This window comes from Uranotaenia lowii, chromosome 1 (genome assembly GCF_029784155.1).
Source record: "Uranotaenia lowii strain MFRU-FL chromosome 1, ASM2978415v1, whole genome shotgun sequence".
Classification (NCBI taxonomy): Eukaryota; Metazoa; Arthropoda; class Insecta; order Diptera; family Culicidae; genus Uranotaenia; species Uranotaenia lowii.
The window spans coordinates 146,619,253-146,637,838 of record NC_073691.1 but is presented as its reverse complement, the minus strand read 5'-3'; the positions used below and the strand labels follow the sequence as shown (position 1 = coordinate 146,637,838).

Below are 18,586 nucleotides of genomic sequence, written 5' to 3'. Positions count from 1 at the left end.
AGTCGGTCAGATAAACTACCAGATGTGGACAGCGGTTATTGACCACGTGCACGGTTTAGCTAACCTGTTCGAACAAATTTATGGATTTATATACTACCCTACACGTTCGACGAAGAAAGTTTGAAAAACTGTTCCTTAGTAGTCACCGAAAAAGTATAGGATAACGGACTTATTTTGGACCAGGGGACATCTGGTCCAAAATAAGTCCGTTACCCTTCTATGGAAAACTTCTCTTAGCCGGATCTTTTTGGACAAATAATCTAGAAAAATGAACCAAGGAATAAAATAGCTTTGCTGTTAGGGAATCAACAGCGATTGGGTGTCAAAGCTATAATAGCATCTAATTTTGATACCTCGGCACCGCATCGGTGCGTTTCAAACGAGGCGCTGCTATCTAGCTCCTGGGTGTCTTCAGGAACGATCCAGGAGGTATATTTGAATACCGGCCAGCACCTGCATTGACACAACATGCTAAATTGAAAACGTCAAAAATTGCCAACTAGAATTAGGATCGATTTTGGATGGAGGAGAAGAAATTTGGCTCTCAAACAAAAATAGCACTGACCGGTTCGACTACAGAAGGTGTAAGAAACGCAGCCAGATTTTGTAATTGTCGGTGTGCTGGCGAAGTACTAAACCAAAATAAGACCTGTATTGCGTATTGAGATAGCACCTAGTATAGCACCTGACCGCTGCTGATGCTCTAAGATTATGAAACTAAAAATATTTCTAAAATTCATGGAAACACATTAAAAACACATCAAAATGTCACTAAAAAATTTTCTCCAATGTCTCGAATGATAAAAGCCTGAAAAATTGTAACTTGAATATTAACTCCAATAATGGTGTCAATCGTTTGTTTATTTGTTTTAAATCCATCAAATGACAAGTTTAAATGGATGGGATGGGAAAAGCACAAAGCATAAAAACCCATCGATGAATGTAGCAAATACAGTATATGAACGATACAATAGTTTGTCAGGGTATTTAAAACTAGTTTAAGGGATTTTAAATAACATTTAATATAGTGGATCAGAAAATAAAAGTTACGATGAGATTCAACATCAAGTACTACAATAAAACGATATCATCTTAACATCGAAGCTCGTAAGCGGTTCACAAACGAATCCGGGGTCATATTAAAATCAAATCCGCTAAATTTATGATTAAACACTACACACATTGCACGGATAGGCTCGTTGTGGCCGTAAAGTGTACGATGAAAACCAAACCGAAGGAATTCACGACTCCTTAGTTGTCTAGGCATCACGTTGAAGTCAATTCTCTCAAGAATGTTTGGTGAATCAATGCTTCCGAGCAGCAATTTTCCAACGAAGGCCGCTTTCATGTATTCTCGTCGATCAGCAAGGGTATCCATTTCCAACCAAGAGCATCGTTGCGTATATGAGGGAGATTGTTCCGGAATCGGCCACGGGCGAAGCCGTAGTACTGAGCGGGTGAACTTCGATTGAACGACTTCGATTCTGTGAATTCAGTTGGCGTGACTAGGGCTCCATATGACGGCCGCTAACTCAAGATGCGAGCGAACCAAGGCACAATACAAAGTCCGTATGCAGCGTAATGTGGTAAACTCTTTGGTAGTTCGCAGAATAAAGCCCAAATGCCGGTTCGCCTTAGCTACTACATAGCTCAAGTGATGTTCAAATGTCATTTTTGAGTCCAGTATTACACCTAGATCCTTTATTACAGGAACTAGTTCAAGTGCGGAACCAAATTCCAAATCTCCGGATTCTTCTTCCGTGTAAAGCTGATGACGTTACATTTCTCCAAACTGACTGTTAAGCAATTCAGATCGCACCACACCATGAATTTGCTCAACAAATGCTGCAACTCCAAGCAATCGCTAAAGCTTTCAATCTTTCGATAAATTTTCAGGTCATCAGCGTGAAGCATTCTGCAGCCCGATTGAAGAGCATATGTGACGTCGTTGAAATAAATGCAGAACAGGAGCGGTCCGATATTCTTCATTGCCCAGCCGAGCAGTGAGAGAACGATTAATCAGGAATGATTCGAACCAACGACCGAGGCCTTCACCAAGCGCAAGATATTGAAGTTTCGCCAAGAGCATACGGTGGTCAATTCGATCGAATGCGGGTTTGAGATCAGTATACACTGTATCAACTTGACCCCCTTTTTCCATAGTACGGATGCATAACAAAGTAAACTCCAATAAGTTCGTGTTTATCGAACGCCCAGGAAAAAAATCCGTGTTGAACAACCGAAATGTAAGACTTTGTAGCAGTGAAAAGTCTTTGTGACACCAAAATTTCAACACTTTTGATTAGGCACACAGGGATGTGATTCCTCTATAGCTCAATACGTTGTTCTTGTTGCCTTTCTTGTGAACGGGTTACATCAATGACTTTTTCCAAGCACTTGAAAATTTTCAAGTTCGAATAGACAGGTTGAAGATCAATGACAGTGGCATCCATAGGGCATCGATACAATTTTTTAAGATGTTGGCAGGAATTCCAACCAACCAACCAACAGGCCCTACAGTAGACGACAATTTAAGCTTTGCTATAGCCGCTTTAACTTCATCCTCCGAGAAATGGATTGATATAGATTAACCATATTTCTGGGAACGTTACGTAAGGCTCTTTCAATTTTAGAAGATGTGGCCTGTGATGAACTGAATACGCTAGCAAAGTGTTCGGCAAAAAGGTTACATGTTTGACCCAAATTCGTCGATTTACGCTCGCCTAGAATCATCTCCGTAGGAAATCCTGTTTCCTTTCGCTTCTCGTTGACAAACGACTAAAAACGTTTTGGGTTATGCCAGAGCATACTTTGCATGCGCTCAATGTGCTGAGAACATCGTATTCGATTGTAGTGCTTATAATTACTGCTTGCAATGTTGCTTGAAAAATTGACAGTGAAGCATGGCCAACGTGATCTATCAAAAATTAAATTTCTACAGCGTTTTTCCGTGATGCAATTTGATGTGACACACCCTTAAGATAAGTTTAAAGGGATTATATGTATATTCACACCGTTTTCATTGAGCGAAACCCCACAAAACTTCAAAAAACATATAAAAAATTGCGCAGATTGAGATTTCTCGAAAGTAGTATTTATACACTAGTTTCCCTCTGGCTTTGAACGCCAGATGAATTTGAAAACATAAAAACGAAGAAGGCATCGTTTTTTTCATATGAAGAACAAATATGTAAAGTGTTCCGCAAATCGATAAAAGGTTGGATTAATCAATTAGCCGGCGACCATGGCCTAGAGGATAACGTTCAGGTCTTCTAAGCCAGAGTTCATGAGATCGAATCTCGGTCACGGCATACATAGTACTCGTTCTGTGTGCTGGTGGCTTAGCATTTGTAAGATGCTAACCATCATATCCTTGAATAATGTACGCATTACAGTTAAGTAAATTAGATCACTTAAAAGAAACATGAAGTTTCACTGAGATCCTATACTGCCGCTGCTGGCAAGTCTGTCCCATATGCAAAAACAATGAACCGAGAAAAACGGCTTTAAAGATTATTATAAACTTTCGTGGATTTCTCGGTTGAAACTTTACCTTTTCTATTTCTTTCTTCACAGATATTAAGATAATCGTTGTAGAATTTCGTCTAATGTTTTTTTGCTTTGGAAGTTGTTGATGCAGAGGAGAAAATAATGATGGGACAGCCTTGCGATTATATTTCGCATGCGTATTAAATGTACCCGCAAAGCTGTCCCATATTTGGCTTTTCTTTTGTCAGTTGATCATTTTATTCTCTCTATCTGCGCTGTATTATTCATTTTACTGGTTGTTTACTGATGAAAATAAGTTTGAAATGATTTTATAACATATTTAGATAAAGATTACGTAAGTTTATCGTAAGAATTGAGTAGGTCTAAAATAAAATCATTATCAACGTCCCACGAATGAAACAACCTGTACCTTCATCTTTTGGAAAGTTTCTCTGTCGATTATCTTTTTAGAAAGACTATAAATACCAACAAATTAAATTAATGCTGAATTAGAAACAGCAAAGCAACTTGGCTGCAAATCTATAATGAGAAATATCAATACAATATGACTTACGCGTGTGCTACCAGGTACGCGTATTTTGGTTCATAGATTTTACGGAAGTCCAAGCAGCAAGAAACAGCATGACAAAAACCTAAAAAATATGGCTTTGAAGCTGACTATTGGCCATGTTTTACAACGAACAATTCAATAAGCCTCATACGAGATAAAAAAAAATTGTGCGGAATTTACCCATTAGGCTAATCATAGCTTGTAAAAATTTTTGGAAATTGTTATTTTTGACTTTACTGTACTGTTTTATCTAGTCTAACTTTCGTAATTTCAATGAATGCTTATTTTGTCGCACACATTGTATGAATATTTGTAAAATTAACGTTAATTAGAGGAGCAATTTTGAAGCGTTCTGTAAAAATAGACATATGGGACAGCTTGGCGGGTATATTTCATATGGGACAGACATGACTTGGTATTTTTTTTCATATATGTTGAGAACACAGTTATGAAAGTTTTTAGTCTTAATTGACGAACTAACTGTATTTGAACGATTTTTGAGATAAACTGAAAAATGACGAAAATGCAAATGGGACAGTCTTGCGAATAGCGGCAGTATATGTGTGTGTTCGTTTTTAATCAAACATATATTTTTTTATTAACCCCTAATTGCATAAATTAATTCTTAATTTGATCTGTTGAGGTTATTTTATAGTTCGTTTGACTGTTTTATTTGATCATTGTTGGACAACAGGTTGAGACAGTGGAGTGCTTCCAGTATCTTGGTAGCCAGATTACGGTGCACACATTACTTGGTGCACACATGGAGGTACCAAGAAGGACATCGAAACCCGGATCAGAAAAGCCCGATTTGCGTTTGCGAGTCTCCGAAACATCTGGCGGTCACGCCAGATCTCTCTACGAACTAAGATCCGAATCTTCAACTCAAACGTCAAATCCGTATTGCTGTACGGGTGTGAAACTTGGTGCACATATGCGGTGACGACGCGAAAACTGCAAGTTTTTGTGAATCGCTGCCTGCGGAACATCATCCGCGCTTGGTGGCCTGGCAACTGGATCTCAAACGTTGAACTTCATCGCCGGTGTCATCAAAAGGCGCTAGAAATCGAGATTCGGGAACGTAAGTGGAGATGGATTGGGCACACGCTGCGAAGAGATGAAAACGAGATTTGCAGAGAGGCGCTTGACTGGAATCCAGATGGGCATCGAAGAAGAGGCAGGCCCAAAAGCTCGTGGCGGCGAAGTCTAGCCGCTGAAATCCGCACAGTTGACGAGAACCTTGGCTGGCAGCAAGTGAAGACGCTGGCTCCGGATCGCCAGCAGTGGAGATCTTTTATCTCAGCCCTATGCGCCGGTCAATCGGCGCTGGACCCTTAGGTAGGTAGGTAGGTTGAAAACAGTTTGATTCATTTGATTAAAAATAATTTTAAAAAACATTATGAAGAGTACATTTTGAACAGATTATGGGCTTGTATGCAGGAAAGGTTCGATAAGCTATATTTCAAAAAAAGTACATACGCAACCAGATTTCCTGATTCTCGGGAACGGGAAAATTGCTGGGAAATGGACACTCTAGTTCTGCACTTTTACCCCTTTGCTCAGTGTTCGGCATCGCTAACTGAAAAATTAGCGCCGCTAATTAGATCGCTAACACATTCAAAGTTAGCGATCGCTAATTCAATTCGCTAAATGTTCCGAAAAAGTTATCGCTTTAAGCTTTAAGCGTTAATCGCTAATCGCTAACTGTTGACCAACATAAAGGCCGGAACAAATATCAAATTCTTCTTTTGTCACGTCATTCCCTACTCCGATTTTCCAACCCCCAAGGAGGAATGAATAAAGTTTCAATTATTTTATTTAGAATTAGATAAATTGATAGAATTCATCATTTATATGATCAAAACAAAAACTGTCAAAGATGGGAATTTTAACAAATCTCTGTGTTCTACTATTTTAAATAAAATTAATTTTCGAACAATTACAAGAGCAATAGAGCAGAATGTTGAAGATGGGAGCTATATCTCTATTATTTGGTAAAAAAAATTAAATCGATTTATCGGTTTTGTGCAAAGTAGATAGTATGCAATTTCGTTGTAAACAATCTTTTGTGCAATTCATTCCATTTTGTTGTTTTGCCTTATTTTAAACTATCATCATTGAAAATCTTTAAACTGTTCTCCCCTTTTCAAACTTGCAGGAGCATTGTCAAACGTAAAGATTTATACAATTTTTATTGATATAATGGTGATTTTATATTATTTGTAATGAACTGGTCTGTAAAATCTCTAAAAAAAACTGTGAAGTAAATATTTCAACCATTTGAAAACAAATGCTGATAAAGTTTATTAAAAATAGTTTGAGTGCTAATAACCCAATTAAGCAATCAGAACGATGCCCAATGTCACCTTAACTTGATTGAAGACAAAAAGTCTATTCTGTCACTTATAATTCTAGAGATTGATAAAAATATATGAGAGTTAGCGGTCTTGGATTAGCGGAACTAAAAAATAGCGGAACTTTTTAATTCGCTAGATCAATAAAAATTTATCGGCAATATTGAACCGCTAACGAAAAGTTAGCGGACTAACTAGCGAATAGCGGATTAGCGCTTTTGTGCCGAACACTGCCTTTGCTTCCAAACAGAATATGGTTTTCAGTAAGTAGGGTTTTTTTCTCCAAAGAGACAAAACCATAAGAAAAAAAAAAATTTATCTTCGAAACCAACAAATGAACTTTCTGATCACACTTACATTACAAACTTTTGTTTAACAAGCTACATCTACAAATCAGACTTTACTCCAAAAAAGAGATTTTTTTCTATGAATTCGAATCAATACTTTCCCGGTTGATTGAAGTTTTGACTGAAAATAAAGTGAACGGTATCGAGTTTTTTTTTTTTTTTGCTTGGAGCTTAGGTCACAGAAAGGGGCGAAGCAAGAAAATTGAAATCAGCATTCGTCTGTGACGAAAAATGATGATACTTGCGACGATTTTTTGTTTGTAAGAAAGTGAAAAAAAAACTCATTACATCTGATTGTGTTTTCGATCTCTCCGACGTTCGTCTAGCAGTGCTTTTTAGAAGATGTATGAAAAGTGCAAAATGTTATAGCTCTCCTGCCCTTTGAGTGCGCGTAAATTACAATCTACGAAAGTTGTCATCGTCATCTTCGTCATTTCGAGCGGCCCGGGAGTGACGTGAAACAAAATAGCACATAACCAACCAAGTGAAACAAACCATCAGGATCATCCTCTTCTACCCGTCGGTACAAATTAAAATCAAATGCCGCAGTGAACGTCACCATTTCCGTCAGAACGGCTCACGTTTTTCCGCTCGAGCCATCCACTTCCGGTAAAGCGTAAAATGCCGGCACACAGCAGCGCTACATCCCCTTTTAGCGGACCTCGACCGTTTCCGGTAAAAAGGATACATCGTCGTCGTCGTCATGCCATTATTTCCTACGACTGCTACCGTAATTGTGATAATTTTACGCTTCACGGTTGCCCCAGGTCTTGCTCAATGCCGGCAGCTACACTATCATCGGTGATGGTCCTTCTGGCGGCAACTATCGGCAGCGTCAGCCTCTTGCCGGGCACCCGGGGACTGGAGCTGAATCAAACTCTAATTACCCAGCGACATCAGCAGCAGCAGCGCAATCAGTTCACGATCGATGAGCTGCTTGCGCTCAAAACCTTGCCCCGAATCTCCGATGACATCGACATGGATCCGTGCAAATCGAGTAAGTTCAATTTATTTATTTCGCTTCTCTGGAGGGTATCACTGGAATCTTATCATGTTAATAATGCTTCAATACCCTTGATTTATGAAGAGAAAAGTTTTTTTTCTTACTATTTATTTAAGTTTAACCGAAAACTTGAGGAGAATTCACATGGTCTATTTCTCAAGCAGTGTCTTATTCCATATCGGTATCGATTTTGGAAAAGGGCCAATACATCAATTGTAAACAAATCCAGTTAGCTAAAACGTGTTCGTTAGTCGATATAGTTATTACGGTATTGAACAAGATATTGTGTTTTGCTAATGCAGCTTTGCGCAGTGTCATACGTATTTATGGGCGATGGAATCGAAAAGTTATTGGGGCTTATTCTGCGAGGCGAGTGACGTGAAGTGACTTGGTTTTTTAGAGTCACCGTATTCTAGCAGGCGAATGCCGTGACTTCAATGAACTTTAGGTGACTTGAATGAACTTTTTTTAACTGTCACCGTATTCTCAGAGGCGAATGGCGTGACTCAAGTCGGTGCCAAGTGACTTTTGAAGTCGTAACCTATTACGCAGGTGACTCGGTAAGAATCAAGAAGGAAAGTTGCTGAATTCTAAGAAAATCGAGAGGAGGTTTTTATTGCCACAAAATTAGTGTGAAAAAGGACCAAATTTGAAAACATAACCAACATCTTTTGAATTTCTTTGAATATCTGCTTCATATTCTTGGGTAAATTTTTAAATAGTACAAAAAAAACTTGAACCACTTGAACTCTCATAGCTGCACTTCCACCCCCGCCGGCTGTTATGGAGAAAAGCTTTTCGCTACCCGAAACAATCAAATGCGCGAAACCCAGCATGATAGTTATCAAATTAGAGCCTTGCCAAGAGGCTGAGCTACGTAAATTATACACAAATTTTGTTGATGTTTCAAAATAGAAGGATTAAAAATTCCGTTTTTCTCATTTTTCTGTGTTTTTATTCTTTTCTTGGGTTTGGGTAACTTCCCGTTCGATTTTCTTTTGGTGTTCACAAGTACATTTTCACTGCCTTTTTGGCCATGGTTGGTTCAGCATCCACAGATTTCTCGTTCTATTCCAATTCCAACAATTAAATAGTTGAGGAGAAATGTCTAGAGAACAGCAGCAAATCTGGAATCTGGAATAAATTTAACATGTAATAATTATTAATGAAATTTAATTGGGTAAAACTACCTTTCTTTCTTAAGACCGGGATAAACACCAACCCATTGCATCTTCTACAATATAGCTGAAATGGAAAAAGAGTGGAAAGGTCTGTAATAAATTTAGTTTAAATAAAAATATAATTTGAAAAAATTACCTTTTTCCGGGCCCATTATTTTCTTTTCGAAAATATCTTTTGACAGCTCAGATGATTCATTTTGTAGCTTGTGGATGAACACAGTAGCAAAAATCAAAGAAATTTAATGGTAGGTGATGCATATTTTACGAATAAATTTAGACAAAGAAATAATCGTTACTTTTTATGCTGAAAAGAGCATTTACTACAGCTTGAGCTGAATACAATCACAAAAAATAGCTTAGGAAACAAATCAAAACTCGTTTTTATTAGAAATCTTTGAAAAATTGTGCCTGGAATCAATTAGATTTGCATTACCTGGGTATATACGCCCGTTGGGCAAAATTTATTTCAGATGAACTTCAATGAACTTTTATTCCATAAAGGGCAATTGATTTTTGAGGTACGCAATATTCGTTTCAACATATGTATTGGAAGTTTGAAAAAGTGTGCCTTATTTATTTAATCACAATTGTAAAAAAAAGTAGCATCTTCTTCTTCTATGATTTTCATTCAGACGATTCATCCCTTAAGAAAGTATCTAAATATATTTATTTGAACGGCTATATCGGTGAATGTTACATTCTTTAAAGAAGAATATTTCAAGAATTCAAGATTTTATACTGATAAATTATTAGAAGAAGATGATAGGTGTTAAAACGACCAAAAGTTTATTGTAATTTGAAAATTTTTTCATCACATGCAAATTTTACCCAGATATCCTGGTTTTTGAAAATTTCAAATGTTACCTAGCATCCTGGTTTCAGAAATAAAATAAAGAAATAAAATAAAATTACAGTAAGTCAAATCGAAAAATAAAAATTTATCTGATTATTGTTAATATAGAATGAAATTTTAGATTTAAGTTTTCAATCTGTATTTGATCTTTTTATCTCAACCAGAACTGGAACGAAAGACAATTTTAATTTTTCTTAGAAATTTACAGCTTGTTCGAAGAAGATTGTTTTGATTTGATTGATTGTTTGATTAGAGAGACTTTAAACTTAAAAGTTCATTCATCTCTGACTTGTTTTGATTTATTTAAGTCCTACATTGGGTTTGGTTACATAAAAATTTAATGCATTATTTAGAAATTCTTAATGAATGTGACGTCATCTAAGAAATTGAATATCACACTACCTGCTTTGAATGTTCCTTACATATTTGACAGTTCGCATGGTGAACCCGATGAAACTGGTTCATCGCCTCTGGAACGTCAAAATGAACATCAAGCCACCGAGGCAATGAACTAGTCACCGTGAGTGAGTCGCCTCTCGGAATACCCCGACTAGAGTCACGTGACTACGACTAATGTGACTCCGAGTCACGTCATTCGCGTCGCAGAATAAGGCCCATTCTTTCTTCCCTTAAGAAAAACCCGTAAGATAAGTCAAAAATTGAGTAAAATTTCAACTGGATCCCACTTGCACTATTGCGAAACCACCACCCATCGGCAGCGCTTCCATCGCCTATTCAAACCTGTGTGTTTTTTTCACTGTTTAAAACTAGGCAACTTGAAATTATTATTACAAACCTATAGCGTTTTCGTTTATTAGCAGAGGCAACCTAGTCATCCACGAGTCCACCAGTTTTGCCCGAGGTTTGTTGAGGCCCGTAGTTGGTGCCCGAGCGGCCATATATTTGCATCGTCCCGGGTGACGATTTTGTTTGTTTATTAAGAAATAGTTTGCCCCTGTGCCAGTGGAGAACAGGAAAACGCTAATGGACACCTAACTATTCTCCATCGCAATGCTTCATTGATTCCCACATGCCTCACAATTGCGTGAGTGACACTTGAGTTATTCGTTTATATTTCCTGAGAAAAAAACGGTGGTCAAATTTTGGGCCTTATTCTGCGACGCGAATGACGTGACTCGGAGTCACATTAGTCGTAGTCACGTGACTCTAGTCGGGGTATTCCGAGAGGCGACTCACTCACGGTGACTAGTTCATTGCCTCGGTGGCTTGATGTTCATTTTGACGTTCCAGAGGCGATGAACCAGTTTCATCGGGTTCACCATGCGAACTGTCAAATATGTAAGGAACATTCAAAGCAGGTAGTGTGATATTCAATTTCTTAGATGACGTCACATTCATTAAGAATTTCTAAATAATGCATTAAATTTTTATGTAACCAAACCCAATGTAGGACTTAAATAAATCAAAACAAGTCAGAGATGAATGAACTTTTAAGTTTAAAGTCTCTCTAATCAAACAATCAATCAAATCAAAACAATCTTCTTCGAACAAGCTGTAAATTTCTAAGAAAAATTAAAATTGTCTTTCGTTCCAGTTCTGGTTGAGATAAAAAGATCAAATACAGATTGAAAACTTAAATCTAAAATTTCATTCTATATTAACAATAATCAGATAAATTTTTATTTTTCGATTTGACTTACTGTAATTTTATTTTATTTCTTTATTTTATTTCTGAAACCAGGATGCTAGGTAACATTTGAAATTTTCAAAAACCAGGATATCTGGGTAAAATTTGCATGTGATGAAAAAATTTTCAAATTACAATAAACTTTTGGTCGTTTTAACACCTATCATCTTCTTCTAATAATTTATCAGTATAAAATCTTGAATTCTTGAAATATTCTTCTTTAAAGAATGTAACATTCACCGATATAGCCGTTCAAATAAATATATTTAGATACTTTCTTAAGGGATGAATCGTCTGAATGAAAATCATAGAAGAAGAAGATGCTACTTTTTTTTACAATTGTGATTAAATAAATAAGGCACACTTTTTCAAACTTCCAATACATATGTTGAAACGAATATTGCGTACCTCAAAAATCAATTGCCCTTTATGGAATAAAAGTTCATTGAAGTTCATCTGAAATAAATTTTGCCCAACGGGCGTATATACCCAGGTAATGCAAATCTAATTGATTCCAGGCACAATTTTTCAAAGATTTCTAATAAAAACGAGTTTTGATTTGTTTCCTAAGCTATTTTTTGTGATTGTATTCAGCTCAAGCTGTAGTAAATGCTCTTTTCAGCATAAAAAGTAACGATTATTTCTTTGTCTAAATTTATTCGTAAAATATGCATCACCTACCATTAAATTTCTTTGATTTTTGCTACTGTGTTCATCCACAAGCTACAAAATGAATCATCTGAGCTGTCAAAAGATATTTTCGAAAAGAAAATAATGGGCCCGGAAAAAGGTAATTTTTTCAAATTATATTTTTATTTAAACTAAATTTATTACAGACCTTTCCACTCTTTTTCCATTTCAGCTATATTGTAGAAGATGCAATGGGTTGGTGTTTATCCCGGTCTTAAGAAAGAAAGGTAGTTTTACCCAATTAAATTTCATTAATAATTATTACATGTTAAATTTATTCCAGATTCCAGATTTGCTGCTGTTCTCTAGACATTTCTCCTCAACTATTTAATTGTTGGAATTGGAATAGAACGAGAAATCTGTGGATGCTGAACCAACCATGGCCAAAAAGGCAGTGAAAATGTACTTGTGAACACCAAAAGAAAATCGAACGGGAAGTTACCCAAACCCAAGAAAAGAATAAAAACACAGAAAAATGAGAAAAACGGAATTTTTAATCCTTCTATTTTGAAACATCAACAAAATTTGTGTATAATTTACGTAGCTCAGCCTCTTGGCAAGGCTCTAATTTGATAACTATCATGCTGGGTTTCGCGCATTTGATTGTTTCGGGTAGCGAAAAGCTTTTCTCCATAACAGCCGGCGGGGGTGGAAGTGCAGCTATGAGAGTTCAAGTGGTTCAAGTTTTTTTTGTACTATTTAAAAATTTACCCAAGAATATGAAGCAGATATTCAAAGAAATTCAAAAGATGTTGGTTATGTTTTCAAATTTGGTCCTTTTTCACACTAATTTTGTGGCAATAAAAACCTCCTCTCGATTTTCTTAGAATTCAGCAACTTTCCTTCTTGATTCTTACCGAGTCACCTGCGTAATAGGTTACGACTTCAAAAGTCACTTGGCACCGACTTGAGTCACGCCATTCGCCTCTGAGAATACGGTGACAGTTAAAAAAAGTTCATTCAAGTCACCTAAAGTTCATTGAAGTCACGGCATTCGCCTGCTAGAATACGGTGACTCTAAAAAACCAAGTCACTTCACGTCACTCGCCTCGCAGAATAAGCCCCTTTGTTGACACATTTATTCTTGCGAGTAACGTGGGCAGATAGAAAGATTTTCTACAGAGTAGTGTTTCCAAAACGCCCACCGTAGTAATGAGTATATTACACGGTTTCGAAATTCGATGCTTCCGTCGATGAATTCGAACCAAAAAAAAAGTAAAACATGAACTGAATAGATCGATAACTCCGTATTTTTTGGACATTAACCATCATCCGTCCCTGAAACTTTTACCCGTTACAGTCCCCGGAGTGTCAATTTGACACTCCTGACTAAAACCAATATATCTCTCTTGTTTCTCAATGACTTTTTCATAATTTTATATTTAGTTGTAATGTAACTCAAATATGTTTCTCAGTCAATATTCAGCTACAACACTTCAGTTTTTTTGTTATTCAAAGTCTATAAAAAAAACCGAAATACATGCGTCGAATAAAAGACTGTAGATCAGCTAAGAAATGCTAATAAAATTTCAAAAAAAAAGTATTAAAAAAAGTTGATGTTAGAAGCTATACGTTACGAATTTCGATATCTGAAGCCATCATTAATCCATCATTAAGCCATCAAAAGCGGCTTTCGCTTTTTTTTTAAAAAGCTATAAATGAAAATCAAATGAAACATCCACAATACGGGGTATAAGGTGAAAGGTGCCAAAAACAAACAGAATCTGGTTCTTCTAGCTAAACCCTTTCACCCATTACCAATATTGTAAAGCATTCGAGCGAGTTTTAGTCATTTACAGGTCAGTAGAAGCCGCCATCTTGGATTTCAAGATAAAGTCAGATAGATGGATTCAACTTCTACTGGTTTGGCCCTTAAACCCGATAATAATATTCTGGGCTTTTCATGCGATTTTTAGCGATTAACAGTTTTTAAAAGCTAAGCGGAAGCCGCCATCTTGTATTTCAAGATTGTGGAGATTTTAAGTCATCTACAGCATTTTAAAGTACAGCAACCTCTACTCGTTGATCGCTTTGAACTTATACCCATATTGTGGGAGATTCATGCGATTATCAGTCATTTATAGTATTTTCAAGTTGATTGGCAGCCGCCATCTTGGCTTTCAAGATGGCGTCGGACAACGAAATTCGACTTCTTCTAGTTTAGCCCTTTCATCTAATACCCCGTATTGTGGATGTATCATGAGATTTTCAGTAATTTACAGCTTTGAAAAGAATAGTGAAAGCCACCATCTTGGATTGATTTTGGCGTCAGATAGTGAAATTCGACTTCTTCTAGTTTAATCCTTTCACTCTATACCCATAATGAGGCGATTTCATGCGGTTTTCTGTTATTAAAATTATTTTTACGTTCAGTGGAAGCCGCCATCTTGGATTTGAAGACGGCGTTTGATAGCAAACTTCGACTTCCACTCGTTTAACCCTTCCACCCAATGTCCACATTGTGCGATTTTCAGAGATTAACAGCCTTTTGAAATTCAGTGGAAGCCGCCATCTTGGACTTCACGATGGCGTCCGATAGCGAAATTTGACTTATTCTAGCTTAGCCTTTTCACCAAATACTCATATTGTGGGGCTTTCATGCGACTTTCAGTGATTAACAGCATTTCAAAGTTCAGCGGAAGCCGCCATCTTGGATTTCAAGATGGTATCGAAAAAAAAGTACAAATTCGACTTCTTCTAGCTTAGCTCTTTCACCCAATACCCATATAGGGGAACATGATCTATAATGTCCCATTTAAGCGAATCGCCAATTTGCCATGTGTTCCGTGAGCATATCGAGTAAAAAAGGAGTGAACTCGTTGAAGAAAAGTGTTTTCTACCAACTGTAATTTTTTTTTCATTACTTAAATTCACTTAACTGCTTCAAAAGCCTAATTTTATAAAACCTTTTCAAAAACCACGTAGCTAAACTATGCGAATTCGCGCCAGTGTGTATTCAATACGCACCATAGAGCCGAACACACCCGAAAACTGCCGAAGCCCGAAAACACACTAATACTAATAGACTTTTTGACTGGAAAGAAAAATCTAAATGGACCAAATGAAATTTGAAAAAATCAAAGTTAATATTTTTAGGCTGAAATATTCCTAAGAAGCAATTTCTACACTTTTTGGCCATTTGCAATGAAAATTGGCCGTTTTGAAAAATTATGCTTTTTCCAACATTTTATGAGTGTAGCGTTATATCAAGCGCATAGGCCGTGATAAAACATATCCATAAAAAGTATATTTTAGCGAGTTTAGTATAATTTTCTAACATCAAATCGTAGTTTAGATTCTCCTCTATCGTTGTATCATAAAATATTGTCTTATTCACACCTTATTGAAAGTGTCTTAAAACATACATCGACATATAGAAAAAACTGAATTGAAAAATTTCCCAAATCTGGAGCATTTCAAGAAAAAATTCACACTTGCCATGGCAAAACACAGCATTAAAAACAGATTGGCAGTATTTTACAAGCTTTAAATGTTACAGTTTGTTGAAAACACTAGTGGCGCGTATTAGCTACATGGGGCGTTATATGAACTTTTCCCCTAGTGGTGGTTTAATGCGACTTTTTTTCATTTACGACATTTAAAGTTGAGCGAATTCCGCTATCTTGGATTTCAAGATGGCGTCAGATAGCGAAATTTCTACTTCTACTCGCTGGAAAAAATAAAAAAAAACTCCGAGAACTCACAGAATCGAAAAAATATAAGTATATCTATATTTTTGGAATTGTTTGAGACCATGGTCACGAAAAATATAAAAAAGCGGTAAAAAACCCGTACTTTCCAATCAATGAATCGTTGAAATTGTTTAAGTCACTCCAGATAAGTTTTTGCATTTTTAGATTGTCAAAATACGAAACACAGAATTTTTCACGAATTTTCAAAATAAGCTTTTTTTCTAACCGTTTTTCAATTTGCAATTTCTCATATTTTCTAAGACTTAAATTCACTGGATTTTGCACTGGATTTTGAATATATCAACGCTAGATTTCCGTAACAAATTTATATTCACCAGAAGTTAATTTCATATCGATTATAGTGGTGTAATTACATAAGTGCTGCTGGTGTAATTAAATTAGTGGACGCTAAGTGTTTTTTTAGCATTCCGTGGCTGACCTTCTTTTTCAAAGCATGTTTTTTTCGGATTTTTTTTCTCTTAGACATTGAATATGGGATGCAGTCTATAAAACTTATTTGAGTTACATTAAGAGGTTTCCAAAACTATAAATTATGTACAAATCAGTTAAGAAACAAGCGAGATGTAGCGGTTTTAAGCGAGGAGTGTTAAATTGACACTCTAGGTCTGATTAGGGGGTTTTATTATCAGGGTTTTCAGGGTGCGTCTACAGTGAGCGAAATAAGAATAGCACCACTATGTGTTTTGCTTGTTAAAATATAAATGATTGAAAATTACGAAAATTTTCTTCCACAGTTTGTTCTGAATTGCTTAAAGGATAAATCAAGCATAAGCTTACTTTTTTTGGACGTAGCAATTGGCGTTGAGGACCAAAAATGTGAAAAAGGGTGCGAAATTAGAATAGCACCACTTGAGTTTTCCAACAAAAACAAGATTATTTTTTTTAAATTTACTGTGTAAAAGTGAATAATAATGCTTCTACGAATTATTTGAATAAATAACTGTATTTTAAGGAGTTTTCCAGAATTCCAAAGGTTTTCCAAGGTATTAAAAGGGGGTTTTAAGAGATGCTCCTCCAGCGTTAAGGAATATGATATTTGAGCTGTAAAACTTTATCAAACTGCTTAATTTCTTCATTAACATTCATAAGTTTGATGCAAAATGATGAAACATAGATTTATGGCTGAGTTTAAATCCAAAAAGGTTGGAATTCTAAAATACTTATGTTTTTTGATAGTCAAAAACTATTTCTCTAGTTTTACGTCATAGATGACAGCACTATCTTGCCATTTATCCAAATTCATGCCCATTTTCGAATATCTGGGATTAATTTTGGAGTTCTGGATGATTTTGGTCAAGAAATAAATACATGTACCGTGAGAAGCCTTTGAAAATTCTAAGATCACTAAATCCAAAAAAATGAGAATTACATAAAGGTCACTAAAAGTGATTTTTTTGGACCGATTATTAGAATAAAGTTAGATTTTACGGTGGAGGTTGATGGACCAGACGACTAGCAGTATTATTGATATGATTTGCAATTGAATCGGAAGTTGAGATGAGCTGAGAACTTTGACGGTTGTACATTTTTGTGCTGGTTATTCTTTTGCAATTCCGGAAAAGCTTTCTGCAGCGTGAACTTCCACAAAACTGTGATGGGAAAATACCTCAAAATGATGAAAACGGGCCTAAATTAACCTGGAAAATCAATTTTGAGAAAAAATTTGGTTTTAACTGCAAGACAGTGCTGCCATCTACGACTTGAAACTGGAAAAAAGTGTGGTTTACTGAACAAAATCAAAGTTTTTGATTTCTAACCAATTTTTTCCTAATTCAAAATTAATCCCAAATGTTTGTTTCATCATTTCACGCCATTTTAATGAAGAAAGTAAGCAGTTTGATAAAGAATTACAGCTCAAATATCAAATTCCTTAACGCTAGGGGAACATCTCTTAAAATCCCCTTTGAAAACTGTTAAAAACCTTTGGAACTCTGGAAAACTCCTTGAAACGCAATTTTCTATTCAAATAATTCGAAGAAGCATTATTATTCACTTTTGCACAGTAAATTTTTGAAAATAATCTTGTTTTTGTTGAAAAACTCAAGTGGTGCTATTCTTATTTCGCACCCCTTTTTCACATTTTTGGTCCTCAACGCCAATTGCTACGTCCAAAAAAAGTAAACTTAAGCTTGATTTATCCGTTAAGCAATTCAGAACAAACTGTGGAAGAAAATTTTCGTAATTTTCAATCATTCATATTTTAACAAGCAAAACACATAGTGGTGCTATTCTTATTTCGCTCACTGTATATAAAAGTAATGATACCAAATAAAAGATTTCAAAAATTCATTGAGGGTCTCCAAAGATTTTTTTTATTAACGTGCACCCGAATAAAGTTAAAAGCCGACATACTATTGTATGTCGATTCATACATATATCATTTTTGGCCTTTTACCTATGTCTCGGTTGCATTTTTCCAACTTCCGGCTTAACGCCATACCTGCAAATGAATGTTCGTCCGGAAACAAACTCATTCGGAACCAGAACACATGTGGGAACCATTTTAATTTATAACACACCCGATACAGTCTTCCCTTAACTTGTCTGCACCGGGCTAACAATCTGGTTGGAGAATTAAAATTGATATTCCCGGAAGATGTCACATATAAAACGTGAAAGTGCAATTTCGGTAGCAAAAAAAACCATTAATGTTCAGCATTTGCTTTAGCCCGAAACTGTGGATTGGGTAGCCGCAATCATATGGTTTTATGAGTTTTACTTGTTTGATTCTGTAAAT

At 36.1% G+C, this 18,586-nt stretch overlaps 1 protein-coding gene across 6 annotated transcripts in view; it reads left to right on the top strand.

Annotated features, from left to right (window-relative positions):
- Positions 1-18,586, top strand: part of LOC129740444 (tolloid-like protein 1) — a 168,625-nt gene that overhangs the window by 30,562 nt on the left and 119,477 nt on the right. For 5 of the 6 annotated variants that reach the window (XM_055732118.1, XM_055732121.1, XM_055732120.1 and 2 more), the window contains exon 2: positions 7,091-7,758. In XM_055732118.1, the coding sequence (XP_055588093.1) occupies positions 7,383-7,758 (376 nt within the window). In that variant the 5' untranslated portion in view covers positions 7,091-7,382. Of the gene's footprint in view, positions 1-7,087; positions 7,759-18,586 lie in introns of all 6 variants that reach the window. The other variant, XM_055732119.1, reaches the window with a different exon arrangement.